Source organism: Sardina pilchardus, chromosome 18, assembly GCF_963854185.1.
Source record: "Sardina pilchardus chromosome 18, fSarPil1.1, whole genome shotgun sequence".
Taxonomy (NCBI): Eukaryota; Metazoa; Chordata; class Actinopteri; order Clupeiformes; family Clupeidae; genus Sardina; species Sardina pilchardus.
In genome coordinates this window covers 4,006,839-4,026,386 of record NC_085011.1, presented here as the reverse complement: position 1 = coordinate 4,026,386, position 19,548 = coordinate 4,006,839, and the positions used below count along the sequence as shown (strand labels likewise).

At 44.1% G+C, this 19,548-nt stretch overlaps 1 protein-coding gene across 1 annotated transcript in view; it reads right to left on the bottom strand.

The window, feature by feature from the left end:
• Nucleotides 1–2,216: 2,216 nt before the first annotated feature.
• The window catches only part of tspan15 (tetraspanin 15), a 42,043-nt gene continuing 24,711 nt past the window's right edge, over nucleotides 2,217–19,548 (bottom strand). The window contains exons 5-8 of the mRNA XM_062519481.1: nucleotides 18,703–18,816; nucleotides 11,528–11,578; nucleotides 10,687–10,803; nucleotides 2,217–2,742 (exon numbers count right to left, since the gene is read on the bottom strand). Of these exons, the coding sequence (XP_062375465.1) occupies nucleotides 2,587–2,742; nucleotides 10,687–10,803; nucleotides 11,528–11,578; nucleotides 18,703–18,816 (438 nt within the window). The 3' untranslated portion in view covers nucleotides 2,217–2,586. The remainder of the gene's footprint in view (nucleotides 2,743–10,686; nucleotides 10,804–11,527; nucleotides 11,579–18,702; nucleotides 18,817–19,548) is intronic.

The window sequence follows — 19,548 nt, the reverse complement described above, 5'->3', positions numbered from 1 at the left end:
GCAGGACAGAAAAAGTCCAGACCTACTCTGATTTCTTATTTATTGAAAATCTTGTTGGACGTCTCGAAATTTGATATGCGGAAATGTACCTTGATCTTGACATCTTCTCTAGTCAACCCAACTCTGACTGAAGTTTGCTCCAAATTTGGCCTCAACTCAACTGGCCTGACCCATAAATGCATTTAAAAGCATGTTAACAAGAGTATATTTTCAAAAGACACTCATCACCCTTGTTGGAGTAAAAGTAGGTCGAGAGAAAGAAAGAATAACATACGTATCAGGTCGAGAGAAAGAGTGAGTCAGAAAGACAGAGTTAGAGAGAGGGAGAGAGCGAAAGAGAGACATAAGGGAGTTACGTCAGGATTATTTGGTGTACACTCTATAGACAAGTAAAATATTTACACAAACATGGCCGCCCTGCACAGAGAAATCAGCAGGATGGCCAGAGGAATTAGAAAAGTCACTAAAGAGATCTCGCACAGCGGACTGGAAACATCATTTATTTATTCATCCAGCAGGCCACACACTTATGTATGTTCAGGTACAACAAAATATGAATGCACATTTGTGTACACACAGACACACACGCACACACACACACATACACACACACACACACACACACACACACACTATTATTAATGCAAGGTTAAGAACATTACAAAAACAGAAACAACAAAAAAAGGATTATGTCACTTATGACATCACTTCTGATACACTATGTTCCTTCTTTTTAAGACATTCGAGCACACTGACGTACTTGTGTGTGCCATCCAGTCCACTAGGGGAGGTGGCGAGCAGGACAAAGCCGCTAATAGTGCGGGATTGAGAAGCCTAGCCCCAGATGTTCACCATGGAAACGGATCGCTGAGTGAGTCAGGGAGTGAGAGGGAGAGAGAGGGGTGGTGGCGTGTGTGTGTGTGTGTGTGTGTGTGTGTGTGTGTGTGTGGGGAGGGGGGTGGGGGAGATCTGCGCTTACTGCCTGACAAACACTAATCATTACTTACGCATGTCAGGACCAGGAAAGTCATCTTGCTTATCACGAAAACGGTGTGTAGTCGATTTCACTATGGACACTTTTTTGGAAAAATCGATTCTGCTACTTAAAGGACAAAAAAGTGTCTATAAATCCATGAGATTCTTAGCCAAAGGCGAGAAAGTACTGTAGCACCAGACTCGCAGAGCTTGAGTGAAGCCTATGGCTGGGAGAATGTGGTGAGCTAATCACGTCCTTAATGCTGATTCTAAATGTGGACCACCTGCCCAGTGGTGTGTGCAGAGACACAGCATGTGAGTGGAATAAGGCACACAACAGGTCTGTCATCTCAGCACAAAGAGGCGGAAAGAGTGTGATTATTACAGGAAAAAAAAAAAGAATTATGAATAAAATAAAAATGTCAAAACGGTACCACCAAAAAACACTACGGTTGCAATGAATTCAATCAATACCATACCGGCCCATTGTCATGACTCATGCCTGCAGTTGCCATCGCCAATCAAAAACATTAAAGGGGCAGTGCATGTCTCGCTCATCAAAGACATTAAAGGGGCAGTGCATGTCTCGCTCATCAAAGACATTAAAGGGGCAGTGCATGTCTCGCTCATCAAAGACATTAAAGGGGCAGTGCATGACTCGCTCATCAAAAACATTAAAGGGGCAGTGCATGTCTCGTGCGTGCTCTGCTGGTATCTGTAGCCTACTGATGGAATCACAAAACTGACCGATGGCCCATGTGAGGTTAAGACGCAGTGGTATGGTCAGGTGTGGGTGTAAAAGAACAGGGCTGCACAGTATCCCACTGACCCAATCATCATCTGTAGCGCTATTGATTTGACCGGTGCCTCCTGATAATGTGTGACAGGTCCCTCTCTGATATAGGACACTTTGCATGTGGTGCCACATTGGACAAATTCATTTTGATGATGTGAGTGTGAGTGACAATTGGCCCCATATGACGTTGACATTTAAAAATGCTGCTGGCTTAGCTAGCTCAATACTGAATGGATTTGCACTTGTTTTGTGCCTAAGGTTCTCAGGTGTAAAGAGGCCATAATCATCCTTAAAGAATCGGTCCCAACATGGTGGGGGTGGGGAATCTATTGTGTAGCCTATGTGTGCAGTGCACTTGAATATTCACAAACAAATGTAAAGATTTCTATCTACATGTAGGCTACAAATGGGGGATATGTTTTTACATATATTTAGAACACATGCCTAAATCTGAGGAATTTATTCTTAACCAAAATACACCCAAAACACTTAAAATGCTAGAGACAAAATTCTCCATTTGACACGACAGCATACATTGGCAAGTTTAGGAAAAAAACCTCCCTGAGTGTGTGATAGGATAGTCGAGTTCAAAGGCATCGGGGTCATTTGCTACCCCTCATAAGTTAACACACAACCACATACAGTACACAACAGAAAAACACAAACAACTGTATAAAAGACTACAGAAGGAAGCTACACATTTCTTCCCACTACACATGCTCCAGCATCCTCTGGCGTGCTAAAAAAAAAAGCCTACGATTGTCCACCTGAGCTGCCCATGGGCTTGTACTGTATGGCACACAGTCATGGAGGCCTCAGTCCATGTCCGGCATGCATTTGCACCACTTGGCCAGCCTGCCGTGCTGCTTGGCCCCTCTGTGGTCACCGTCCACCAGGTCGTAGTGGCTGTAGTCGGTGATGGCGTCCTCCACGCGCGTGATGTAGAGCCAGGTGCACAGCACTCCTATGAACTGAGCGACAGAGTCACAGGGGTCAGCGTGCTCATCAAACATCAACAGCCTTTAGAAGAGGGGGCAGCCGTGGTGTACTGGTTAGGGCTTCGGGCTTGTAACCGGAGGGTTGCCGGTTCGATCCTTGACCAGTCCACCACGGCATCAACAAGCTTTGGAAGAGTGGAAACAGGCCCATTCTTTTGCAATTGAAATGGAGAAAAACACATGGATCCATAATACCTGTGTAACTGAATGGGGTTTAAGATTCTGGACATGCATTTTGTGGAAGGCATGGATCATGTGGGCATATGTACCAATTTAACAGTCTGGCTACTGCTGTGCGGTCAGCTACACGTTTAAATCCCTCACACCTTATAAATCTGCTCTTTAAGTTCTCAGCGGGTGGGCAGGAGACACGTTAAGGACTGACTGACGTCTTCCAGAAGCTCCAGAGACAGAATGAGTTACCATGTATGGCAAAGAATTCCACAGCTGACCACATACAATCACATACGCATACGTTCTAAAGCCAGCATGTTATCTGGGCTCAGAAACTACTCATGTGCTGACGATAAGAAAAGAGAGACATTGTTTCTCTGGTTGCAGAGATTTGTTGTTGCTGTATACAAACAAGCCCAAGAAAACAATTTAAGCAAAATCAACAACAAAGAGAAATCAACCAAAAATAGAAGCATAGCACCATTCGGGGAGCAAATCCCTGCTGAAAAAAACAGCAAGAAACCAGCTTAGGCTGGTAGCTGGTTTTAGCTGGTTTTAGCTGGTCTTTGCCCAAAACACAGTTATTATTGCTGGTCTTTGCTGGTGTAGCTGGTTAGGCCACCAGCTAGACATGCTGGCGTGACCATCTGAGGAAGCTGGTCGTGCTGGTGTGACCAGCCTGTCGTTTGGGATACAGCTGGTTTAAGATGGTCATGCTGGTGACCAGCCTGTCAAGCTTGACAAAGATGGTCAAGCTGGTTTTCTAGAATAACCAACATAAGCTGGCGTGGCCAGTAAAAACCAGCAATGTAGACCAGCAACACCAACTAAAATGACCAGCTTAAGGTGGTACGACAATCAAAACCAGCTGAATTACCATCATAAACTGGGTAAACCAGCTGAAGGTGTGTTTTCGCGAGAGTTTTGCTGGTCTAGCTGGTTAACCATCAAAGGGTGGTCAAACAAGCTGGTTAACAAGTTGGTCAACCAGCAAACCACCTTTAGCTGGTCAGGCTGTTTTTTTCAGCAGGGATGTTTTAAGTGAGGGTTCAGTCTTGGGATTTTAACAAGCCATTAACCATGGATCACTTTAGGACTGAGCAAATGAACACATGCTTTAGCGCATCATAGCCAGTAGTATTGTTAGTGATGAACACATGCTTTAGCGCATCATAGCCAGTAGTATTGTTAGTGATGAACACATGCTTTAGCGCATCATAGCCAGTAGTATTGTTAGTGATGAACACATGCTTTAGCGCATCATAGCCAGTAGTATTGTTAGTGATGAACACATGCCTTAGCGCATCATAGCCAGTAGTATTGTTAGTGATGAACACATGCTTTAGCGCATCATAGCCAGTAGTATAGAGATTGAGAACGTGACGTAAAACGCAACGCATTTTGGGAATAGGCGGCCCAAAATTAAGTTGTTTTACTGATGTGCGGGAACAACGAAGTGCAGTTGTCGAAATGCCGTTTACCTGCTGTGTTATAAAATTCAATAGAGTAACATGAAGCTTATCTTTTATCGTTTTCCAGCGTGGATAAATAATAGTACACGCCATGTTTCAGACGTGACAAAAAGGCAATAAATGGCATGGATAGCAGCAGCAAGGAAGCGCAAGATTATGTTCTGTTTTTTGCACAATTTTTCCCCGCTTAGTTTTTCATTATTATCATGCCAGATCATAGACCCAGAACACTAGTTTACATGGGCTGGCATCAGGCGGGCCAAACGCACCCATAATTCTTTGTGTTTTGATGACGTTGGTCACATGTCTTAGCGATCTCTATTGTTGCCTCCTCAGCACAGTGCACCACCAAAGCCTTCCCATAAAACAGCTCCATCAGTTGGTCAGCTAATGGTGGTGGAAGTGCATTAGTGTCTGCCAAAGGCTTTTATCTGGACTGACTTATAGGTGTGAGCCACTGGCTAAACTGCTGGACAACATGCCAAGCACATGGGCTTTCACTAGTCTGTTTATCTGCCAGTGGAACAATCACTATTAGCAAACAGCCAATCTTGACAAATTAGCCTATTTAGGCTGAATGAAATGTAAACTGAGAGGTTTTATTTTATGCACAGTTACGTAGAACAACTTTGAGGATTTAGAATATTTACACTTACAATTACACTCAAAATACAGGCAAACAATTTATCAGTTCTATCAACATCAACAATTAACATTTGTCTTGATGTATGGCTTGTTCATATTGTGCTGTAGGCTGAATGATCTGTCAAAGGCTCTAACAAAACCATTAAAAATGAGACTGTTACGGTCATGTTGCTTAGCAGACGCCTTTGTCCAAAGCGACATACAAACATACATGAACATGACATAAATGAACAATTATAAATTGCAACAAATGTACGGTACACTGCCTTCAAAATTCACCCCAAGGAAGGTATCTTTCAAATGTCTGACTGGGACATGCCTTTAAGCCTTGCCAACACTGAATGTTATCTTAGAATGCCACTGAATGCTATTGTTGTTTCCATTTCGGATACGGCAGCCTAATTAACTGATTAAACAAGAGCAAGGTCTCGGAGCACAATCTTTTGCTAAAATTATTTGATGTTGAAGTTTGTTTTTTCTAATATAAGTCCAACAGCTTTGAAAAAGACTTTGATCCACCATAAGCCCCCCCCCCTTTTTTTTTACCAAGCCAAGTAAAATACAACGTCAAAAGCAAGGATAGATCACCTTTAGTTCTAAAGCAGAACCCAAAAGTAGCAGTTCAGTGGCACTTAAACCTACAAAAACACACATTGGTCAAGATTCAGAGGATTCATTGCCTCTGTCCAAAATCAATAACAGGTGGAAACAAATAGCATCACTTGTTCCTGAGCTTAAAAGGTTTTTTCCCCATCCCATCCCATGATCCCAGGAATGAAGGCCCACGGCAGTAGAAGATCTGCTGTCTGCGCCGATAGACAAGAGACATCATTAAATAGATTAATGGACCCAAAAGGCCTCTTTCTGAAGCGATCAGCTTGTCAGTATGAGAGCAGGGCCAAAGTTGAAACACTTTTTAATTAGTGCTGCCAATAGCTTATCGAGGTGACTTGGCCTGAAGAAGACCCAGAAGTAAAGAAATAAAGATGAAGATGAAGATGATGGCGTGTGATGAAGCAGAGGAAGACTGAGTGTTGCGGGGCCGACTTGAGGAGGCTAAAACGTGGCCGTCAGCAGCACTATGCTCGCTGAACAGGCTGAAACTTTCCTGGTATTTTTCAAGATCAGCCAAACTGAGGACATTCAGTGATGTGATTTGGCTCTCTAAGTGATAATTACCCTATAGTGGTCATTTCCCCAGTTAGCCGAGTATCAATATTGAGCTAATGGATACACAGCCCTACAAGCTGTTTGAGTAAATTGCCTCTAAATATCTGCATCAGTCCACTGAACTTTACAGAAGATCGCTCCCCTCTCCCAGATCTTTTGAAATGCAATGGACCGTATTCAGAGCATACAAGGAAATGGTACTAGTGGGCATCTCTTGACCCCATTTCTGTTGCCCTTTCTCTATCTCTCTGTACCCGATCACGTCTTCAGACACGGTGACCCGTATGTGTGAACCGTAACAAATCTCACGATTCAATTATGAAGACCTCTTTTGGACTTACTCACAACTGACCGTTAAAGCAGCAACACTTCCTCCCATTTCCCATATGTTTCAGTGCAGATTTGTGCGCTTGTTAAAGCAACAACACCTCCTCCTATCTCCCATACGTTTCAATGCGGAGTTGTGCGCTTGTTAAAGCAACAACACATCCTCCCATTTCCCATATGTTTCAATCTGGAATTGTGCGCTCGTTAAAGCAAAAACACATCTTCCCATCTCCCATGCAGTTTCAATGTGGAATTGTGCACTCGTTAAAGCAACAACACATCTTCCCATCTCCCATGCATTTCAATGTGGAATTGTGCACTCATTAAATCAACAACACATCTTCCCATCTCCCATGCAGTTCAATGTGGAGTTGTGCACTCGTTAAAGCAACAACACATCCTCCCATCTCCCATATGTTTCAATGTGGAATTGTGCGCTCGTTAAAGCAACAACACATCTTCCCATCTCCCATGCAGTTCAATGTGGAGTTGTGCACTCGTTAAAGCAACAACACATCCTCCCATCTCCCATATGTTTCAATGTGGAATTGTGCGCTCGTTAAAGCAACAACACATCTTCCCATCTCCCATGCAGTTTCAATGTGGAATTGTGCGCTCGTTAAAGCAACAACACATCTTCTCATCTCCCATGCGTTTCAATGTGGAGTTGTGCGCTCGTTAAAGCAACAACACATCTTCTCATCTCCCATGCGTTTCAATGTGGAGTTGTGCGCTCGTTCCAAACACAGTGTCTGGTTGGCCATGGCATGCTCTCAGGGCAATGGCAGTGGTGGCAGGGCTGATCTAACATAATGAGAGGGAGCTCATTTGTGTGGCACTGGAGGGGTAAACTCAGCGCTCCGAGCGTTGAGTGCCTGGCTGTCTGGCTGCCACTCCTCGTGGATTAGTGTTTTGTGTGGAAGTCGAGCACGATCGGACCGCTCCGAGCTGGAATTAATGAATGAGCCGTAACTCCGCTGATGAATGCGTCTGGGGAGATGTGAAACAAATACAAACGCACTGCGGGAGGAAGTTCACTTCTGAGGGAGAGAAAAACACATGATGAACTATTTAAGTCACTGCCATCGCCCCAGCTGCACTCACACAGAATACACACAAAGCAGGGAGTGTGTTAGTGCAACAGGCTACACACTGAATGCGAAAGGAAAGGACTATATGTCAGGTGTGCATCTACACAATACCTGAGGCAACTGGTTCCCCCCTGAAACACTCGAGTGAGTCGTGCAGTTGGAACTGAGCCGGCTAATGAGGCCCCTGTGTGGATTGGGCCTCTTCCATTCCAAAGCAATGAAGAGTTCAAAGGGAAGGGGACGGGCCAATCAAAAAGCATCAATCTGATCTCTGATCATACGCACGCACTCACACACACGCACACAGACCACACACACCACACACACACACACACACACACATGCACACACACCTTCATTATTTTACATCGGAATGACCAATACTGATTAAAACAACACAGCACCCAAATATTCACAAAGAGCCTGCTGTGTTTCACCTGACAATACAAACACTGCACTAATGGGCACAACCACATGAATAAACAGATAAATAAATAAGTAAATAAATATGTGTGCTAAGGGTAGAGATGGCACTGCCTTCTACAAACATGCACAGTGGCTCTGATGGCTGACACAGAGCAACATTTGGCTATTTTTGCGTAGAGTTCTTTTTACTCAGTCCAGCAATTTGACCTCTGACGCAGAGTCTGAGTCCGGGAACATTATAGGTGCCTCTCATGCAGCGTTTATACGTCCTCCCTCGCTCCTCGATGCCTCGATCCTCACTGATCTACATAAAGAATGATGTGGGGGAAACAATGGGATAGTCTATCCAGTGTCAGTTATAGATCAGTGGGAACGCCCCTCGAGGATCGAGCATCGAGGATCGAGGAGGCATGTTGAGAGGCACCCATTGTATGCTAGACTGCCATCAATTAGGCCAATCAGTTTTGTGCTGCAACCACACACCGCACGCATTTTTATCTTTTTTTTTTGAGAAAAACACAGATCGATGTTAGCATCAACAACAACCCACATCCAGAATCAGAATGCTTTTAGAAAGTTCATCGACAACTACAATGTCTGGAGAGTTTGGAGGTTCTCTAAGGACAATTCTTAGGGCCCTGAGTTTGTCGGAGTTATAGCTAGTGGGAGTGTTTGCGTCATTCATATTTGGAAATGGTAACACTTTACTTGACGGGTTTGTTCATAACACATTCATAACAGCTGTCATGAACTGCACATGAAACATTCATGACTGTTTCATGAAACATGACTCAACATTCATACCAACCCTTTCATGAATGTGGAAAACAAAACGTCAAAAACTTGTCAAAATCCGTGGGATCTGGAGGGTTTACACACTTCATACTGTACAGATGAGTAGCAGAGCACACACACACACACGTGTAATGGGAACCAGTCATATCTCTCGGGACTGAAATAATGAACGGGAGCGTGTGTGTGTGTAATATATGGTGTTTGTATGTGGTGCATGTGTGTATGTGCGTGTGTGAGTAATATATAGTGTGTGTGGATGTGTGAGTGTGTGTATGTGGTGCATGTGCGTGTGTGAGTAATATATGGTGTGTGTGTATGTGGTGCATGTGTGTATGTGCGTGTGTGAGTAATATATAGTGTGTGCGAGTGTGTGAGTGTGTGTGTAACCGGTGTATATGGTGTGTGTGTGTGTGTGTGTGTGTGTAATATACTGTATGGTGTGTGTGTGTGTATGTGCATGCATGTGCATATATATGGTGTGTGTGAATGTGTGAGTGTGTGCAGGTGTGCATGCGTGCACGCACGTGTGTGTGTGTGTGTGTGTGTGTGTGCGTGCGTGTGTGCGTGCGCGTGATGAAGGTAAATGGAAGAAGGAGACTAATGGTGAGAGTGGACCAGAATAGAACGTTCTCAGAAGATAAGAATAGAGGGAAGAACAAGAGTGAAGTGGGGGGTGAGGAGCAGGCAGCAGGCAACGGAAAATTACAGCGTTGTGCCCGTCACGTATGATTGGTGGTGTACAAAAAGCCATGCTGATCATAATGATGGCTCTTAAATTATACAATGCAATGCTGTCAAGCGCTTTTGGACCCTGAGAAACACCCTTTCACTGTGTGACTCTAGCCCTCATGCGCCGCATCACAAGGCAAGAACACATTGGCTTGTTCCATCGCTTTCCTTTGATCTACTCTTCACATATTTGTTTGGACATAGTCGACAACATCAGGCGGCACATTGTGTGCCCTGGCCAGAGCTGCCCTTCTGTGAACTGTGCAAACTGGACTGGACACAGCACACAGCACACAGCACAGAATCTAGCTGTGGTGGTGATGCAGACACAACAGCTGAACTGTTCATCCAGCGGCTTCATAACTAATGCACTGAGCCCCGTGACTGCTTGATCAATACTGGAGTGGTGATGGTGTAGTAGGGTGTGGGTTCAATTCCCGGCTTCCGCCCTTGTGCCCTTGAGCAAGGCACTTAACTCCGAGTTGCTCCGGGGACAACGGCCCTTGAAATATGATTGACACATGGAGGTCGCTTTGGGTAGAAACGTCTGCTAAATGAATAAATGTGAATCTAAATCTTATATCTTATAATCTTATTTGTATTCATGACAGACATGACAACCATCAGCTATGCCTACTGTAGCCATTTCAAGTGTCAACACTCAAATGAGCAACACTGATCTGCTTCAGGGTAGATTTGATTGATTGTGTGTATGAATAACAAACACTAATTTATTTACACAGTCTTATTTACAAACATCAGACTTCTTCTAATAACTACTACAATAACCTAGATAATGTCCTATGGGAGCGGCTTTATACAGACTTCTTTTGAAGAAAAACATGGTGATCAAACCCAAATGTGTGGGAATAGACACATAGAATTAGATAGAATAGAATAGAATAATAGAATTCAAGGGGAATCTTGAATTTCCCCTTGGGGATCAATAAAGTATCTATCTATCTATCTATCTATCTAGACACAAAAGCAGGATATCACACATTAAGGAATAAGATCTACAGTATTGCAAATGAGACCCATTGTCTGTCGCCTGCTTCAGCTTCCACGGTTCTTTAGGGATAACTTACCTGTGGTAAGAGAATGCCCAGCAGCAAGCCGGCCATGATCTTATAGTTATCCATGAACCAGATGAACACGGCGTATGTGCAGCCCCGCACATGGATCATCTCATCCAACTCATGGCGCTTCGCTCATTAAAAAAGAAAAGAGGAAGGTTTTTAAATATAAAAATTAGGGCTGTCAAAATAACTGATTAATTTAGATTAATTAATTTGAGATAAAATAACTGATTAAAAAAATTAACGCAGATTAATCGATGACCTTTGACCCGGAGACATTCTAGTCAGTAACCATTAGGCCGTAAAATGGAGAGACGAGAATTTGCTGCCTGGATCATTGATTGGAGCATTTACTTTAAAAAAAACAGCCTGACAGTGTTAAAAAGAAAGTGTTGATTAAAACAAAGTCCTCTGCAATGTCTGCAGCACAGAATTTGCATATCACCGGAGTTCGTCAACTCTTAAGTACCACATTACTGCAAAGAAATAGTGTTGACATTGCGATTTTACGATCACATTTTATATGTGATTAATTTAGATTAATTAATCACAGAGTATGTAATTAATTAGATTAAATTTTTTAATCGATTGACAGCCCTAATAAAAATGCTTTATATTTCCACCATATCTATGTTCCCTCACACACCTGCAACGCCAGATTAGCATTCTACACACAACCTGGAAAACATTAACACCTATAAACATAATTCATTTCATCTTCATCGTGTGATGAAGTTGTGCAACAGTCCCAATGAACACATTAGTTGTAATGCAGCCTCTCTCATAGGCGGTCAGCACTAGTTTCACAATAATGTATATTACGGGTTATGGAGGATGAGAGTGTACTTACATTTTTATTCAACACTTCAGATCCACACAGTGTATTGGCAACTTCATTGGGCTGAGGGAGAAAAAGATAACAAAACATATATGAACTGAAATAACAACAAACTATAGTTGGTGTTTGTGGCATTACTGAAATGAGAGCAGAACACATGAGGAAATATGGAGAGCGTTTAAAGGAGTGCAGAGGCCAACCCATCCTTTCAAAAACGCTCCGCCAGTCAGAAAGGCCATCACTTTAATGTTGACTCCACGCAACATCATCAGCAATCAAAGAGTCACTCTTCAAAAGAGCTCTGCTGTAGTGTGAGTGGGCACTTAAAGACTAATGGAGTCTAGAGTAACACTCCCCATCTCACCCCCTGTTATTTACTGTCCACAAGTGATAGCATTCTTAAGACAAGCAATTACCATCGCCATTATTTTATTCACACAGTGAATGTTTAAACCGCGACGGCATTAGTTTACTATCAAAGCCGCGGTCAATATCGTACGAGCCCTCTACAGTTTAGTGCAAAACTGGCCTCAAATACGGGCCGCCGCGTCTTCACAGTGAGCATCCAGCTCTGGCAGTGCTCCAGTGAAGAGGCGACGGCAATCAGGGGAAGAGCATGAGAGCCTGTGAGACTCCGAGACGGTGAGGAGGAGGAGGAGGAGGAGGAAGAGGAGAGGGGGAAACAGGCAGCTCAGAGGAGCGCAACATGACCATCATCATTTATTTAAAAGACAGTAGCAGACAAAGACGTGTGCGGCCCCGACTCCAGCGCTGGCCCAGCGTGTGGCTCTTTGAGAGCGCGCCACCACCCATCAGGGGAGCGGCGGAGCGGAGGACCTCTCCTAAAGGCCTCATTCTCAGCCCTTAACCGTAGCACTGGGGCCGGCCTGCTTTTTATAGCTCCAGCCGGGCGGCCAATCGGAAAGCAGAACTAGCGCCGTGATGGAGGAGGTGAGTCAGTGAGAAGAGCATCACACACGCAGTCACACTCTGTCCAGTAGCCGGCACTGACTCAGAAAGAATAACAACAAAGTACAGCACTGAACAACCAAGAGCTGAGCTTATGTATGACACATGACCCCACATGCCTCTAAATTACTTTTCTAAACTCAATAACAGCAAAACGCAGACATAAAACAACACTTCCTTTGACATTAGTCATCATCCATCTATCTGTAATATAAATTACAGGGACGTCTGTCCGTCTGTGTGTCTGTTATTCGCATATCTCTCCAACCGTTAGTCCGATTGATTTCAAACTTGACTGGTGTCTTGCCACGGGCACAAGTAATATAGGTATAGTGTGAAATTTGACATTGTTTGGATAAGTAATGGCAAAGTATATAGTTAAATATATCGGTAAAAGAAGCACGTATTGGGTCTCTCTGCTCTACTGTAGCCACTCCCCCTCTCACACAGCACAGCGCAGCACAGCACAGCGCAGCACAGGGCCAGAGACAGAGACAGAGAGGGTAACACTGGCACAAGGCACAGCACAGGTCAAGATGCAAGATGTTCAAGATGCAAGATGATCATCATGTCTGACATCCACAATAAAGGCACAAGGCCCAGCACAGGTCAAGATGCAAGATGTTCATGATGCAAGATGATCATCATGTCTGACATCCACAATGAAGGCACAAGGCCCAGCACAGGTCAAGATGCAAGATGTTCAAGATGCAAGATGATCATCATGTCTGACATCCACAATAAAGGCACAAGGCCCAGCACAGGTCAAGATGCAAGATGTTCAAGATGCAAGATGATCATCATGTCTGACATCCACAATGAAGGCACAAGGCCCAGCACAGGTCAAGATGCAACATGTTCAAGATGCAAGATGATCATGTCTGACATCTACAATAAAGACTCCCTGTATGCAGTTTGCTTGCATAAAATGAATCTGTGGATTCCGAGCAACAATGATGTCAGGCTACCAGAGATGGTTGCGTGCGTCACCTTGTTGCAAATTTCACACGAAGATGCATCATTCCACAGAATGGTTTGTCTCCTCTATCAGAAAGTTATTCAATACGCTGAACAATAAACATATAGCCCCAAAACAGCTGTTAGGCTTATGTAATTTTGATCAGTAAACATATCACATGCAGCCACACTAAACTCATAATAGGCTAATATAGTATAATATGATATTCAGTGTTCATTATTGAATGCTTAGCTGTAATTATGTTTTCCCCATGCGATTGGGCTACGGGTTTTCAACAGGAGCGGCATGTTTGAGCAGGCCCTGCAGTAGTGCTCTACATTACGCTACAGTACAGTGCGATAAGAATATATGGCTCCTCTTCCTGGGGCTACAGTACAGTACGCTAAGAATAAATTGCTCCTATTCCTGCTCGTAATTGCTAGCACCATAAGAGACAACTCTGGTACGGACGGTCACACGTCCTGATCAAGAGAAAGTTCCAGAGAGATATGGAACTGCACAATCTTAGACGCCCGGTATAAGTCTCCATTTCGGCATGTGCAGAAATAAAACAACTGCAGCCAATTTACTGTCGTCCCTAAAAGAAAACCTCTCCTTCAACTCACCCATAGGTTTTTAAAATGCCATTTCATTCTTTAAAAAAACCTCTTAAAGATAGATTACATTAGATAAAGCCAAACATTTACAGCTGGAGTATATTTTCAGGAAAATGTGCTATTGTTCCTCCTTAGAGACTAAATGAGTGTAAACAAGAGAGTGGATGGAGAAAAAGCAACACCAAACAGAGAGATAAACAGCCCCGCTAAATCAATAGCAAATGGATAGGCGCTCGCTTCATTCTGCTGGGAGATTTCCTAGGCAGCTTCCCGCGGTGGCGCCGTCTTCCTCAGAGTTGACACGGAGTTCCAACATTTACACTGTCAATACACTCTGTGGTCGGCGTTCCCACAGCTCCAGCGCTCCAGTCGCTGGTACATTTGTCCCTGAATGGACAACAACGAGGGAGAGATACGGCTAGCAGTGGGAAGCCCCAAACATCCCCTGTGCTTTCAGGCTCGCTGGCTTGACAGTGGGGGGTCCAGATACCGGCTATGGAAGATCCATTCAGACGCCAGCCACCTGCTATTTGTGTGTGTGCGTGTGTGTGTGTGTGTTGGGGTAGGGTTCTTTTAAGTAGCTCAGGCATCCTGCCATTATGGCTATGAGTCTATAGTGGCTTGTCAACTGTAAACACTTGCGGTTTCAAGATAAGAGGGAATACCGAGGCGCAGACTGAGGAAGACTTCTCATCTCTGCTAATGTCCTCGGAGAGAAGCACTCTCTCCACAATGACAGCTTTCTTTATTGTTCTGTCAGAATTATCATGAGCACTGAAGCCGGCACTTATTTTATTTAGCCTTCATTTTCACATTGACAAGTGCCATTTGACGTATTTTCCAACTGAATGTCTATTTTTAATTGAAGTAAACATTAAAGGACTTTAAATGGCCAGGGCCAAAGTTCAAGGACATTTTTATAAATATTTTTTTTTCTGAGGAAACAAACAACCTGTCAACACATGATACAAGTTTGGGAGAGATAAACTGTCACTGTGTAAGATATCTGTCATGTCCTGACAAGACTCGATCAAATTACACAGAAAGTAATTTTATTGCAAGTAGAAGTTTTGAAAGTTCTACTGTCGGCAGGATACGAAGTTCAAGTTTCTGGATGGGGGCCTCCTCCAAAGACTATTTACCCTAATGCAGAAACACCAGAGTTAAAAATTCCAACACACCCTACTAATCCTCACAAAAATGAAGCACTGACTATCTGTTAAATACTTTATAAAACTGGCTCAGTGAATAGAGACAGACCAGCCAAAAGTGTGACAGCTTCATAAAGTTTCATTATCATGAATGGACATTCTCAGCGTTAGGAGGTCCTGTGAATCTGTATAATGACCATTGCAAAATAATAATCTGAAAATAATCACTGCTGTCAATGGCAATGGGTTTTGTACTTGTGATTCACATCTTTCATATCATTCTGTGAGTTGTCCACTCACTTATCGCAATGGAACTTCCCTGAAAGTGCAAGGCAGCAAATAATAGGTTGCTAATTTGTTACTATTTGTTTATTGGTGGAATCCACGAAGCGGCGACAAAACAATTTAAAAAGACATATTGTATGAAGTTTCTTTTCTCATTTTAGTCAGTAGCCATATAATATGAGGGATAATGTATTGTCCATTGTCTTAATGGGAAAATAAGACCCTTCAGGACAAAGCAAGACCTGCTTTGTTTGCCCTGTCTGGACGTATTGCCCTATAATGACCGGCGGACAATACATTATCCCTCACACATTTCTCTCAAAAAAATACACAGAGTCCACAGATTATTTATGGCAGCGTCTGCAGCATCTTTCCCATGGCTGGAGATTGTGTGTGTGTGATTCACATTCCAATTTTATGGGCAGACAAAAGACGACTTGGGGACTTCATTTACTTTCAGCCTTTACTAGAAGACAAGACCAAGAAAACTGAAGAAATTGTGGATGTCTGTCTCAAAGCTGTCAGATTACACGCACGCACGCACGCACGCACACATGCACACACGCACGCACGCACGCACGCAGCCTACTACAATCCCATGTGAACAGGGGCCGACGAAGCAAGACGCACGACGTCTGAAAATACAGCAGCTATGAGAAATGCTCTGTGAGTTAGCACGGCCATCTGCAAGTGTCTTGGACGTGTGGGAGTGTGATGTACAATTTCCGCATGGGCTGGGAGGTCCAGTTGAAAGAGTTGTATGTGTATTTGCTGTATGTGAAGGAAAATAAGTCGATCTGTGTTGTAAAAAACATTTATTTACGACCTGACAGATCAAAACTATCCGGATTAAAATGTGGGAAATGGGTTGAAGAAAAAACCTTAACATAAAAGCAGTGCCTCTATGTCTGAAAAGCTAATCACCATTTATGAGAAGAATACGCAGAAAACACAAGAAATGGTGACTTTCAGGGTGATAAAAGGGGGATTTTGAACTGAGATGATAAATAAAACATGAGTAATATCTATGCTCAGTCCTCTAACAGTTAGCCTACTTTAGCAGGGTGGGCCTATTCATCTGATTGCTGTCCAGGAACAATAGGCCCTAATGGCCAACTAATGACAATATAACCTGATGACTCGGTGTGTGAAGAGTGTGTGCTAATGTAATCACGAAATAAGCTTATCAAAGAAACCCCTGACAAAACACCCAACTCACTGGAATGGATCAGCCAAAGAACCCTATTTGGCCTCTTATGCTTGACATTAACATTTGACAACATTTAGATTTTACACAGGTTCCAGGATGCTTTCCCTTCACAAAATAGCCTGCTGTAATTATACTGCCTGTGCTAGCTGCAAGCCCAGTGATGGCTCTGTAGACCTTCTTGTACATCTGCCTCTTTAACTCACTCAGTATAAAAGAAATCCATCGGAGAGGTCACTGGTCGTGTATATGACCCTCTGCTGACCATCCTATTAGTAGTCCCATCAACTCCTGCTATTTTAGATGAAGCACACACACACACACACACACCTCTCCACTATCTGCATCACCTGACACAAACACACACACACACACACACCTCTCCACTATCTGCATCACCTGACACAAACACACACACACACACACACCTCTCCACTATCTGCATCACCTGACACAAACACACACACACACACACACACACACACACACACACACACACACACACACACACACACACACACACACACACACACACACACACACACACACACACACACACACACACACACACACACACACACACACACACACACACACACACACACACACACACACACACACACCTCTCCACTATCTGCATCACCTGACACTATCTCTTGTAATAACTCCATTCAGCAGCAGTCCCCCGGGGACTGTCCAAAAGAGCAAATGTAATTTTCCCACGGATGGATTCTGTAACTTTAATAAACTCCACAGGAGCCTATTGTATATCACAGTAACTTCCAAGACTGGGAAATATCATCGGGAGGTTTTGTCACCAAATGAGATTTAGTCGAGCGATAAATCCTCGTAGCAATATTGCCTTGTGTCGACTTGCCAACACACACACACACACACACGTCATAGTGAGCTGGCAGTATAGTCCACTTAATGCATACACAGAATCCCCCTTGATGGAATAAATACAGAAAGGTGGCCGTATTGGAATAAACGAATTATTCACGGGCAGGCCTGCACTGCACTGCAATATGAGTGCAAAGTTGGCACACTAACAAACAAGCACATCTTAAGTATAGAGCTAATTAAGACGACACATTAAGTTCTGAGTGGGCTACTATTTAGAATATCTTGAGCAGTGATCCAGGTCAGACTGAGACCTGTGGGCATGCGGGGCCCAACGTAGTATGTGCGCTGTGGCCAGTGGAGCATTGTGGGTAATGAATCCCTCTAGATCTATAGAGACCATGCCGGTGCTCCAGAGCTTGTGCTAGCTGAAGGGCCTTGTGGGTAACGAATCCCTCTAGATCTATAGAGACCATGCCGGTGCTCCAGAGCTTGTGCTAGCTGAAGGGCCTTGTGGGTAACGAATCCCTCTAGATCTATAGAGACCATGCCGGTGCTCCAGAGCTTGTGCTAGCTGAAGGGCCTTGTGGGTAACGAATCCCTCTAGATCTATAGAGACCATGCCGGTGCTCCAGAGCTTGTGCTAGCTGAAGGGCCTTGTGGGTAACGAATCCCTCTAGATCTATAGAGACCATGCCGGTGCTCCACAGCTTGTGCTAGCTGAAGGGCCTTGTGGGTAACGAATCCCTCTAGATCTATAGAGACCATGCCGGTGCTCCAGAGCTTGTGCTAGCTGAAGGGCCTTGTGGGTAACGAATCCCTCTAGATCTATAGAGACCATGCCGGTGCTCCAGAGCTTGTGCTAGCTGAAGGGCCTTGTGGGTAACGAATCCCTCTAGATCTATAGAGACCATGCCGGAGCTCCAGAGCTTGTGCCAGCTGAAGGGCATTGTGGGTAACGAATCCCTCTAGATCTATAGAGACCATGCCGGTGCTCCAGAGCTTGTGCTAGCTGAAGGGCCTTGTGGGTAACGAATCCCTCTAGATCTATAGAGACCATGCCGGTGCTCCAGAGCTTGTGCCAGCTGAAGGGCCTTGAAGACTTCATTAACTGCTGGCTCATTACAGTACATGCGGACGCTCACTCACTCACTCACCTTCTCCAGGCAGCAGGTGTACGGCACTCCACACGCCAGGGGCCCGGGAGCGCTGCAGTTGTGGTACATGTTCACCCTCCAGTCTGTGTACTCCTCACTCCCACAGCACTTAAACTGCAGAGACAGAGTCAAGAGAGTCAGTCAAGCACGCAGAGCACATCCACATCCACATCACATCCACAGCACATCTCCTCCAAGTGGAGATTTAACAACTCTCCAAAATGGAACCGGCAGCCACCGCAGTGTAACTTAACTCTCCTGTAAACAAAATACGAAAATGAATGCTTCCCTTTTACGCATGTACGGGCTGGCTTAACGGAGCTTGAGGCTGGTTTGATGTGTGACTGGAGTATTGAGAGATTGGAAGTTGGATTTTCTGAGGGATTTTATTTTTGTTGATTTTGCCCCCCCCCCCTGATGGGGACATGCTGAAATGTTGAATCACATTCAAACACTGAATGAAGTGCATTACTTGATTCTGAAGAGCACTGGAGCAAGCAGAAAAAGAGAGCGGCAACCATCTGTGAACCATTCTGAAGGAGTTCTGCAAATGAAGCCATTCACGATATTGCACAAGCTCAGCTTTCCACAACCACATGCTAATAATTGGACCTCTCTCCCCTCAGTGCATAGGCCTAGTATGCTGAAATAAAATGTTCAAAGTCTCAAGTGTTATAAAATGGCAAACTAAACTTTGTGAATAAATAATAGAGATAGCCTACAGTATTTTACATCATTTATTAGACTGATGAATTACCACTGTTGTATCATACAGATCTCATTTTACATATAGTGAGACTGGCAATCATTTGTGTAATTTCAGACGATGCGTATCTGTGTTACATG